Source organism: Perca fluviatilis, chromosome 5 (genome assembly GCF_010015445.1).
Source record: "Perca fluviatilis chromosome 5, GENO_Pfluv_1.0, whole genome shotgun sequence".
NCBI lineage: Eukaryota > Metazoa > Chordata > Actinopteri > Perciformes > Percidae > Perca > Perca fluviatilis.
Window position 1 is genome coordinate 25,907,636 of NC_053116.1, and position 12,797 is coordinate 25,920,432.

General features: G+C 39.6%; 1 protein-coding gene across 1 annotated transcript in view; it reads right to left on the reverse strand.

The window, feature by feature from the left end:
• Positions 1-3,119: 3,119 nt before the first annotated feature.
• The window catches only part of acot7 (acyl-CoA thioesterase 7), a 61,568-nt gene continuing 51,890 nt past the window's right edge, over positions 3,120-12,797 (reverse strand). Inside the window, exon 9 of the mRNA XM_039800935.1 lies at positions 3,120-4,221. Coding sequence (XP_039656869.1) covers positions 4,123-4,221 — 99 coding nt within the window. The 3' untranslated portion in view covers positions 3,120-4,122. The remainder of the gene's footprint in view (positions 4,222-12,797) is intronic.

Sequence of the window (12,797 nt, forward strand, 5' to 3'; positions counted from 1 at the left end):
GTTAAGTTCCATTTTCTAAACCATATTTTGGGTGAGACAAATGCCAGTTAGCGTGAAGAGAAAGCCAAAACTGAGTGAAAAAGATGTATTTTTAGATTTAGCTGTGTGAAAACAAATGACAACAGTTTCCTGTTTCTTCCATAACACCATAACCCAACTTTAAACCTCTTGCCCTTTCCTGCAAGATTCCAGTTTTGTGTGGAATGGTAACACTGTAAACATGACCCAGGTTATAAAAAGACTGAATTTTCCTTTAACAGCCTGCTTTAAATAGTATGCAACAACCTTTGTACCCACATCATGACTGTAACCACTCACTGATTTTGCTTGAACAAGCTTCTTAAGAGGTAAAATGATGTGGATAACTCATAAAATGTCACTGCTTATTGTGCATCTGTAGGAAAAAAAACAGATTAATTATAACTGTTTAAATGTTTTATTTCGTAGGGCCCAGTTTGACACTGTTACACAGACTTCCCTCATTTTTGTTAGGTGTTCAAATTCAAACAGAAGCTGAGGAAAAGACCCTTTTCATGCGACAACCTAAGAGGATGAAAACAAGATGAGAGAACAGAAGTTGATTGTGTGTGCAACCAACAGATGTGTGCGAGAGAAAGAGAACAATAGATGGAAAGGTTGTGAAGGGAAATTAGTAAAATGTTTCTCTTCATAATGGCGGATTCACCTTTCTTTTAGCAACTTTAAAGCAAATGGCGCAATTTGATTCACAATCGCATCCAAACATTTCAAGTGAACAGCGGTGTTTGAATGAATGCTGACCCTTCTCTACCTTTATCTCTACATATGTTCATTAGTGTCAGGGTAAAGTGAGTCAGGACTGCTTTAGCAAATCTGACAGAGGGTGCATGAATTAGTAATCCATTTACATAATTATAATAGGCATCTATTAATTCTAGCCTCTAACACTTAATAATTGAATGGCTTGCAGCGAACAAATCAAACATATTTCTGATAATAGTTCAAATGATTTTCGATGAAGCTTGTGTAACAAAATGAGCAGAGATTACTTCTTGGATATGACGGTGCGTTGGTAAAGACAAGTGGTAGGTGGGTTAGCTTGTTGTGGATGATTTATTTTTGTACCTTAGATTTAAATAGGTCCATCAACAACAAGACATGACAGGAGAGTTTGTTAAAATAATCAGACTGTCCATCTCTGGCCTCTCCTGTGTGATGCTAGGTGACCTGGAAGTAAAAAGTAACAGAAGGCATTCCCGCCCACTGGCACCGGGCTGCCCCCACTCCTACCGTCAGCTCCACTATCACACATCACAGACACACACACACGCACACGCACACGCACACACACACACACACACACACACACACACACACACACACACACACACACACACAGCAGCAGCTCTTTAATACTTGAATGTCCTGGTGATATGCTCCCTAACAATCTTTTCCATGTCCTCTCAGCCCTTCCACCTCTGTGTGAAGGAGTTTGTGTGCCTTACAGTAAGAGGTAGCCTTATTTAGTTGTACTCCCAGTGTGGTCCCCTGTGACTGACAAAAAGGGAGGTTCCAGGCCAGACAAAGTACGCCCCATCACCTACTCCTCTGCAGGGAAAGCCCTTCTGGCTCCAAGCCCAGATAACAGAGCAGGGCTGAATGTAGGACTCAGAACTCAGCTCTGTGAAGATGTTCCAGGAACCACAAACCTATTTTTACAAAGAAAAGAAGGAAACATTGAGTTGTTTACCGTTTACTGGGTGAGGCTGACGTCTTTCAGCACCTGCAACTTCTGCCAACAAACAGAAGCGTTGCCTCATACAATTATTGACAGACTTATTTTCACGAGTGACCTTGAAGTATAATGTGCACACGGTTTAGGTATCTGTCTTGTCTCATGTGTGGCAGTAAAGTCCCTGCTGTCAGAAAATGACTGACGACAGAGACGTTCCCGAGCTGAGGAGAAAAGAAAACGCAAAGCAGGTCACTCTGTAATGAAAGCCGAGAGTTTTCGCCTCGCTTCATCACTCATCGTTCCTTCAGAGTCCTTAATGTTTTTTCGCCTGCACCAGAGGATCGTTCATCTTCTAAGTAGCCTTGTCAGTCTCTCTACACTGGGATACAGCAGTGAGGGGGCTGCTAGTCCCCTAATTTAGATGTGAAGACATGAGAGGAAACATGAGATCAGATTGTTGCCTTCATTTCATTATTCTCTGATGGTAAAAAGAAGTTTGACATGCAGCTTCCTCTGGTAACTGGTAAACTGCAGCATACATTATTAACTTAGGACAATGCTGTCCTAATATTATACACTAAGTGTATAATATATACTGCAGTTTATATGGCAAGCACAAACATTATTTACATGTGAGACTTGAATTATTTACAACAAATTTGAGAAACATTTATTTCTGATAATGTCATCTCTTCCATTTTAAGTCTGTTCTTCCACATTAGTAACCATGGTTACCATATTGTGTCTCTATGTATTATAGCCAGCTGCTACCAGCTGAAATGGCTGAAGACGGTAATGAACATTGTTGTGAATGATGAGGAGTTAGATGCTTTCTTAACAAGGACAGTCAAGCATGCCTGCGCTGATGTTGTGCATTAGGCAGATGCTTTTCAACAAGCTCATATTTCCCAGAAGTCTTGTCTTGCCATCTGAGATGGATTCTATGTACTTGGATTGTGTTTTCCCTCCTCTCCCTCCCTGTGTTCTCCTTCTCCCACAAGATGCCTCAACTTCACTTGGCTTAAAAATAGATATATCCCCCTGGTGCAGCTTGAGCCTAACTTTATTTTCATGGGGAAATGAAAAGCACACATACTGTGCTGGAGGGACCGAGGCAAAAACAATAACCTTCATGATCCAATGACAAATCCGTTTTTGTCTGTGTAGGAAAAAACGTACGAGGAGGAACAAAGGTCCAAACAAAAAGGCATTTTACTGAGGTTTAGACCTGTGTGGCTCACTGTTCTTCATAGAGCTCACTCACTGGGCTTTAATCTTTGAATTTCACTTTGGTTTTTATCCTAAATTAGTCCTTGCCATCTGTTGCACAGGATTGCAGCCCACCTACTCCTCCAGAAGTCTAAAAGTGTTTTGAATACCCAAATGAAAAACCAATGCTGCTAAATATTTGAACAGGAGTTTTTATGGCAGGTTAATAATCACAGCCTTACAGCCATATGGATATTGATTTCTCACCGGCTGCTGCTGACCTCAATTCATCTTTCTGATCTTTCTTTGTGCACACACGCACACACCCAGGAGATATGCAAAGAGAAAGATTCAAATACAGACACATTCCTTTCTAGTTCTATAAGTCCTCACATCTCATGTGGCGACAAAGGGAGTGAGACAGGGAGAAGGCTGGGGGAGACGGAGGGACAAATAGAGTGAATGAGAGGAGGAATAAGGTGACATTGCAAGAGAACGGAGATGGACGAGGACATGACGATAAGCAGGAGAGGGAAAGCGAACACTGGAGTCAGAGTGTGACAGACAGGCAGCGGAGGAGAGCAGAGAGGAGAGGAGGGCAGGGGAGGGGGAAGGGCGGGCGTGGGAGAGATGAGAGTTGAGTCAAAGCCCCCGAGCTCTGCTGATTTCTCTGTGAAAGACACAGTGCTAAAAAGATGGATAGCATGTGCCCTCTCTGCCAAGGCATGCCCAAGACAATGACATCATCGTCATCAAAATAGCAAGGACACAAGGCCAGAGCCCCAGACTCATGCTTGGATCTTTTATTCAATATTATTCACTCACTTATTCATCATATTCCTTGCGCTCAGACTATCGCTTTGCACTGACACCGATCATAAATAGTCTTCATACTTAAAAATCTTCCTAAAAATAAAATAGTACTCTTACTTCTACAGTCAGACTGTCATTTTGAACATCAAGAATAGTCTTCATAAATCAATAAAAATATCCACAAAATAAAAATATGTACTCTTAATCTTTAAATACAGATACAGCCATATATGAACGCTTTGGTGCGTAGCACAGGAAAAAAAATCATCACAGGTTCAAGTTACAATTACAGAACAGGAGAGGGGATTTCTCTCCTTCATACTGTATGTGTTGTGTGAGGCTGATATACTGTTGTTGCAGGCGTTTTACTGTGGTGAGCAGTGGCGTCACTGCTTGCGCTCCTTATCTGCGAGTCTCTTTGCTTTATTCTGGAGGTAACGTGCTTTGCCCTCCTCAAAACGTCTCTGCTCCTCCTCTCCTTCAATCTGAAGAAAACAGACAGAAAAAGACAGACACATTCATCGTTTACACATATTGCGCACTGGAATGTTTCCCTACTGTTATTACATTAATCATGGGCATGAAGCTCTGATCTAATTTGCCAGTCTGTGCTGTTGTAATTGCCATTCATCTTCTTAATGTAATACGGAATGAATAATTGAAACTCGGAAGAGGCTCTATATTCGAGAATGAAAAAGTAGAATGCATCTAAGCAAAGTTAAACTAGGGCTGGGCGATATGGAGGAAATCAAATATCACGATATTTTTGACCAAACACCTCAATGTCGATATTGCAACGATATTGGAAGGTTGACAATTGGTGCTTTCACAAAATGTCTTCACATTTGGATTTTAGATAAATAACCATCATAATGTGGATATAATGACTAAGTGGTTAAAGACAAATAATACAACAGCTAGAACAGTCTGGTAAATTCAGAAAATGACAACACCTGTACTGTAATGTAGCCTTTGAAACCAGGAAAAGACTAAACTTACCATGTAACGATATTACGATTCTAATATCTAAAACGATATCTAGTCTCATATCACGACATCGATATAATATTGAAATATTGCCCAGCCCTAAGTTAAACAAAACCATGTGAGGCGTTTTGAAGAAATTTGCAGGACATCAACACATTTGAAATTCCTTACACTGCATGCTTTTTAGGCATTTCAATTACATGTTAAACAGCGCAGAGCATCGTGAATGTGTGTCATCTACAGCTAATTTTATATTTCTGCAACGCTGGCAGCAAGACCCAAGGATTGTGATGAGTCTGTCCATGAGTCCAGTTCTTTGGCCATGAAATATAACATTATTAGCACAACTACCAGATGCATTAAAGTTAATGTGAATTTTACAGTAAAGTTACCTTAAAGGATAACTACTATGGTTTTTGGTGACTGTTGGCTTTTCATCTAATACCAACAGGTAAAATCTCTCTTAACCAACATTTTGGTCCATGACAAACTAATTTAAAGATTTCCATGAAAACGGATGTGTATATTACAACCAGCTGAATGAATCCTAATGTTTTCAGCTGTACCATTGCACTGTACTGTAGCACCATCCTCTACTTCCATAACATGGTGTTATTATATGCATATGCTCACCCAGTTTTAGCATACCAAATATATAATATATTCAGTCTTTCCTTTAGGATTTTTTTTAGCAGTGGGGGCAGGTCTGTCCGAACAACAACTCCGCCAAATGTTTTACATATGAAACAGAACTGACACTTCGCTGCAACACAAATATATTTATTCACACAAAATGAGGCATATTTTCAGTTGTGACTGAACTGTATTTTTTGAGGAACTATAGGGCACTTAACATCTATAACAGGTCTACACTTAGAACGGACCCACCGCGGTGACGTTTTTAGTGGAGCTGTTCGTTTAATAGTTGACTCGGAAGAAAGCAAATGTTTTGACAATAAACTATATATATATATATAAACAGTATGTGGAGTTAAACTGGACGAACCCAATAACCTCTGAATAGTTCTACTTGTTGTTAAATTGCAATGTGAGCGGCAGCCAACGCGGGGTGCATTATGTCGGCAGGATAATTTAAAAGGCAACCGCGACTAAATTTTTTGTACAGCCCTATTTCTGATACCGTGGTGGCAGAAATTTTGCCATGGTGGGCCGCCACTACAAAATCAACATAGAGGAAACACTGATATATTGGTATTACAATGTTTAATAGCACCATCACACCCAGGGATTCTGGGAAGACCTCCTGGATGCTATCACTTTCTGCCAGTGAAGAACAAATATTCTCTCGCTGCTGATCTGTGGGAGGAAGCACAGTTTAATTAGAGTGCCTGGCAACCTCGTGGCTTAAACAACAATACCACCACGGGTGACAGGGTCAACACTTTGGTGCTGCCCGCATTCCCACTCTCTTATCTGCACACTGTTCGAAGGAAGCAGGAGAGTGTGTTGCATGTTCTTGTATGTAAAAGTGAATAATAGCATCATGTTCAGATGGAGACTCTTTGCTGTGCACATGCAAACACCAGGTGGTTGGCAGATTCAAAAGCACCTGCCACTCAGCAGCAGTCTGGGTGCAAAGCTGACAGATGGCACCTTAACGTTATGGAGAGAGCAGGGTGGTAATAGAAATGACAAAACACCACGCCAGGGACAAGCATAGGGGTCTTGGGTCTCAAATGTAATGAGACTATTAAAATAGTGACGCTGAGTTACAAACACAACACCGGTGGGAATATTTCAATTTAATTTCAATTCAATTTTATTCATAGTATCAAATCATTACAAGAGTTATCTCAAGATACTTTACAGATAGAGTAGGTCTAGTCTACTCAACAATTCCAATAATTCCCCCAAGAGCAAGCATTTAGTGAACAGTGGCGAGGAAAAACTTCCTTTTAGGCAGAAACCTTGATTGGTGATGAAAAACATCCTTTTAGAGAAACCTCGGACAGACCCAGGCTCTTGGTGGACGGTGGACGGTTGTCTGACGGTGCTGGTTGGGTGTACGATAAACAGTGGCAATTATAGTCACAATTGAGATAATGGAACTATGACTAGAAATAGTAGTTGTAATAGTTAATGACGTAGCAGGGCAGTGCAGGGTGTAGCAGGGTGTAGCAGGGCACTGCATATTTACAGTATCTCTGTAGAGCAGGTTCAGGAGCATGCAGCTGTAGTATTGGTGTGTTTGTTGTATGCTGGTTATATAACAGTCAACATACTGCTCACTCAATTTTGCTTTTGCCATTCGACCGAAAGTAATGGACAATTCCAGTTCATTGACTTTCAGAAAAGAAAAAAAAGAGAAAGACCAAGTTTCTGCGCAGTTCCAGCATTTTCAAACATTTACATGAACAGAAATGCTGCAATCTATTTTTACAAAACTTTCCTTGTTTAAAATCAGTAAACATGCACACGATCAGGAGCCGAGTCTTGTTCTAGTGTGTGAAAGTTACAGATTGTGTACAGTCACACAGCAAATTCATGGATATGAAATTGAATATTGAAATTGAAAATGTCTAGGCCTTCCACATACTATGAGGAGTACATACAGTATGTTGCTCTCTGTTCATATAAAATGCTAACATAATGTTATTCAAGAAGAATATTTACAGGATGTCTTTTTCCAACGTCATCACTATACAAAAAAGCAAGCATTCATTTTAAATGGTTAACAATTGTTGCCTGTGTCCATGTTGGAAGGCAGACAGCTACACAAATAAGGCCTCTATTATTATTGTAACATCTTTTGAGTTGTCCGACTCTGTGTATAATCCCGTCTCTAATTAGACTATGAAATATTAGGATATTAGTTAACATCTCCAACTGGACTGCAAGCAGAAAAATGTGCAGGGAGCCGGACATTACAGTATTATTGAAACAAGCCCAGACAAGGTGATTTGGGACCCTTGACACCAAACAGTGGTTTATAAATAATCTACTTAAGCACAGTCACTGCGGGTACCAAAGAAACCCATCATTTAACACAACACACTGGTTTAAAATGATTTCATTACAAGCCCAAAAATAGCTTAGAGGGACTGCAGCCCTGCAACCACATCCAATCAAAACAAAAATGTTAAGACAACTTCCAGTAGAATCAGTTAAACCACCAGTAGAATCAGTAAAATAATGATTGTTTATCTGTTGCGTCTCAGTGGAGAATCCAAAGATAAACAGCTATTTGATACAAGGTTGGTGAAGAGTGAACATTTACCAGTGTGTGTGTGTGTGTGTGTGTGTGTGTGTGTGTGTGTGTGTGTGTGTGTGTGTGTGTGTGTGTGTGTGTGTGTGTGTGTGTTTACATGAAGCTTCAGGGGCAGCATTGATATAAAGCAGCCCCAACACACAGCCACAAAGAGATGTGACCCAAATATATATTCAAACAAATATATTTGGAAGTGCTTGGTATATTTATCAACAATGTCTTTAGGCTGTTTGTACCTTTTATTCTAATTGTTTCGCTCTTTTAAACCACATCTCTCTCTCTCTCTCTCTCTCTCTCTCTCTCTCTCTCGCCCCTGAGGACTTAACCATTATTTAATTATACTATTAAAGCCATAGTCAGCAGAGATGGTTTAATGACCATGCCGCTAAAAGGAGCTGTACACCTGAATACTGCTAATGAAGAATGACCGTTAATAACAATATGATGTCCTCTAAAGTTTCTGTCCAAAGCAAAGGAAACAGATGATTCTGGCAGGAGAAATGTGAGATTGACTGTTAGGGTGACAGGTTCATGTAAGCACTGACTATTGATACATTGGACTAAATGTAGTAGTCTGTTATCATTTAAACTTTATTGATGAACAATTTCTCCTTCACTACTGATATTTCCAGGTGCTGTTTTTCTGTTGCCACCTGAGTTGTCTTATCTCACCTGGCCAAACAAAACTACGGAAAGACTGTAAGTGGACATATTATGCTTTTCCGTATTTTCTGTCATATACACTGTTATAATGTCAGATTTTCATGTTAAACATGGCCGAAACTTCAAACAATGAGGAAATTGGGAAAACAGTCATGACCAGTCGAACGACGAATGCTGTGTAACCAGTAACATAGCTCAAGCACAGCATTTGTCGTTCGACTGATCGTGACTGTTTTCCCAAGATGGCGCCTGCCTGTATACGTGAAGGTACAGTCTTCCTAAACTATCTCTTTAATAAACTGTCTACACAAAGTTCTCAATGCTTCTGTTTACATGTAGGGACCCTCATTATGGTACCGTGGAAGTGTGGTGCTATTTTGAGCCTTGTTAGTGGTGTAGAAATAGCGATTTCTTTTTACTTTCGCGTGGCCCCGACGACTAGCGTTACAAGCTAATTAGCGGTTTGCCCTAAAACTGGTCACAATCGATTAGCGTGAAAACATATCCCAGAGAATGACTCGGTACCCATGTGTTATTAACCCCTAGGTCATTTCACGCCGAAATTGTCCTTTAAGCACAATACAAAGTAAATGTTTCTTTTAATAATTGTTACTATTGCTTTGGTTTTAAAATAGCTTCTTCACTCTTTCACAGTAATGGTAGGAGATTATGTTCTAAGTGAACAATAAAAAATAAATACATTTTTTGTCTATGTGTGCACATTATTTGTCCTGCTTATATTTTGTGTGCATTCCTGCTAGGCTGCACGTATGCGTGCATGTTTATGCTCATGCGGATCACATTTGCATAACTCAATGAGACAATTCAATGCTTGGCTCAAAATGTTCTTTTGGTGTCCCCACGTAATTGGTATTCCCACAGTGGCTCCAGTCTAATAACTGTGATTATGCAGGATCATCAACTACTACTGGTGACTCTCTGATGCAGAACCTATCAACCCTGCAAAAAGCAGTCATGCTTGTTTAATAGTGTCTTCAACTTGAATGTCTCCAATCGCATTGCTTTGTACATTTCATGCAGCAAGTAAATATGGGGTTTTTTTTTTTTTTTTTTTTTTTTTGTGCAGTATTTCTTTGAAATCAACATTATTGTATGTGTAACAGTTCAAACATGTCAAGAATGATGGCCCACATTGTGTAAAACACAATGGCTCCTCTTTGAGCAACACTGGCCTCTGCAGCCATGTTAGTGGCTCTGTGAGGCTTTTAATTAAATGCTAACATTAGCATGCTAATTGTCTCTAAATTATAATGCTTAAATGTGGATTTATAATGTTTTGTATTGGTCCAATTAAAATTTTGAACTGATAATGGCGCTGGATGAAAAGCTAAAGGATCACCAATGTCATGAATATCTGAACCAAATTCCATGTCAATCCATTGTATAGTTATTGAGAAATTTCCCTCAAAACCCCACATTTGAAATGGACACAGGATCATTGAAGTAGTTAGGACACATCACATGGGAACCGTGGATGTCTGAACCTAATTTCATGTCAACACATTTAATAGTTGTTGAGATATTTTCGTCAGACCAAAGTGAACCAAAATCCCTTGAGACACTAGTATAGCTAATAAAAATAAAATTGTTACAATGCAAAAAAAAGAAATACATCAATGGTGATCCGCAATAGATCACACTGGAACACAATTCAATTATGAATTAGAATGCTGTCCACTGTGAACCAAACAAAAAGTCAGACCTCAGAGCCTTGGCTGAGCATGTCAAACAGCCAAGAAAAACAGCTGTTTCACCTGGCGTGCTGATCGTCCATTAGGTGGACAGTTGAATGGAGTGTGACAAATTGTGTAAACTTGAAACAGGGACAAGGCTTGTAAAGGGGACTGCTCGGACAATGCCAGCAGAATGTCAGAGGGGTTCCTTTGTGTTGGCACGAGCTGTTATTAGAGTGTGCATGGGGCATCAGTGGTACTGCGAAATGCCAGTATCTCAAAAGTAGCACTAAGCTGTAAGTAAGTAAAAGCCATCTGGGCCGGCATGAGTCTGGATACCAGCCTATGATTATGTGCAAAAGGGAGAGACAGAGATAGATTTATATAATTAATATAAATCCATCCTAATATTGTGTTAATGTTCATATAACTGTTTATTGTGTTCTGTCAGAATATTTGGACAAATTGTATGTTGATGCTTTGGCAACATTGCTATTGAAACTTTCATGCCAATAAAGCCCCTTTGAACGGAACTGAGAGTGAGAGAGACAGAGACAGAGAGAGGTACACAGAGAGAAACCCTCATACACAAAGCATGACATTTTAGACAACGCTAAAAGGTGTTTCATTTGTGGACATAAAACATATCCTTTGAAATACTCCGCGCTGGCTTTTCCTGAATGCTGAAAGGACCCCTGTCCATGGATCCATCTTTTAGTCATGATTAATATTTTATGCAGTTTTTTCAGCTACAATATGTTGTAATCATTGTTATATGTGTATTGGTGTATGTAATGAATGCAAATAAGTAAATTAAAGCAAAATAAGCCAGCAGTGGGTTTCTCAAATGAGTCTGAGCTTTTAACTGCAATATTTTAGGAAAATAAAAGAAGATATTCACTGAACTAAATCACCTTGCTAAAGCAAGTTTAAAGTCCGAAGTAGATTTTCATAAATGCCTGGACCTCAATCATAACCTGAAAAAACTAATTCAACAGTGTATACATTTCTTTTGTATGCTTTGGGAAATGTTTGGCAGATTGCAAATTGTATATATTTTAAATATTGCTCGTGTAGTATTCAATTATTATTTAATGTATATTGTTTCCTATTATTTAATATATACTCTGTATGTGTGCTGTCTGTCTGATATTTTGCTGCTGCAACACCGTTATTTCCCATTTTTTGGGATAAATAAAAATCTATCTATCTATCTATCTATCTAATTTAAGGAATAAATCAGTTGCTGACACAACATACTTTAAGCTATAGTTTTTGCTTAAAGGCTTAAAATTACAAATAATACTGAAGAAATTTTGAAGAACTCTGTTTCCGGCTCCTTCTCTGGCACTGCTGAGGGTCATTATAGGACATGTAGGCACTTAAAAACAGACCTAGAACTGGATGAGATAAAAAAAAAAAGAAGTGATTAACAGCACTTCTCCTGTTTTGTCTGAATAGGTGAAAGTTACAGTGTTTGCTCTATGAATGTGCATATTGACACTTATACCAACATTGACTGAGACCTGGCTGTAGTTTCGTTGTGGCTATGCATATAGGACATTAGAAGCTTCTATGCATATTCATGAATAAGGTATAATCTAAAACGCCTAATATTCATAATTAACCTCCGTCCAGATGCATGGACTGGGGCGCAATGAGAACAAACGTCGGTATGCTCTGTGTGTTGTGCCATGAATTACCACAGAGTCAGAAATACTTGCAACTCTGGCACAAGTGTACCCGTTAACCCATTCCTCATTGTCTTGAATGGGAGGCATCTAAAAATAAATGTGCATCACTTCATGTGGACTACATGCGGTTGCCATGACAACCAGGCTTGTTTTCGTGTCACGGGAGGCCAGCTGAGTCTCTGCCAGTGAGGAGATGGAAGAGAAGGAAGGAGGAAGAGATGAAGAAAAGAGGGTAAAAGAGGGATGGAGGGAAAAATGAAGAGGCAGAAGGAGTGAGAGATGAAGGGAGAGATGGAAAAGAAAACGGCAAGGAGAGATATGATGAACCATTAATCAAGGAGAGGAATAAAGAGAAAGCAAGATGTTAGAAGGACCTTCAACCTTCTGTATGTTCACCAAAAATAAAATGACTTGATATCTTTATATATCTTAACCTTTGTGCCTCTGTAGAAGGATTGCTCAATGTGCACACAGTTTTGAGCAGCAACAACCTTTTCATTCATACGGTAACACACATCCACAGTAACACCACATCCTTTTACCACCAGCTGGTATTCAGTATGCACTGGCCACTGGCTGAGGATTCACAGTGCTGACCTTCTGATAACAAGCCAGTTTTTCTAACCTTGAGGCGATCGTTACCCCATTAAAATGATCAGAACATACGCTGGTCAAAGGTGCTTCCAGGCATTTTCAATCATTTCTATTCTGGCCCAGTGCGCACATTTATTATTTCAGTACTTTTCAAGGGTACTGCTGCAGAGGGGTGAGGCATCCCCCCGATTTCCTCCCTT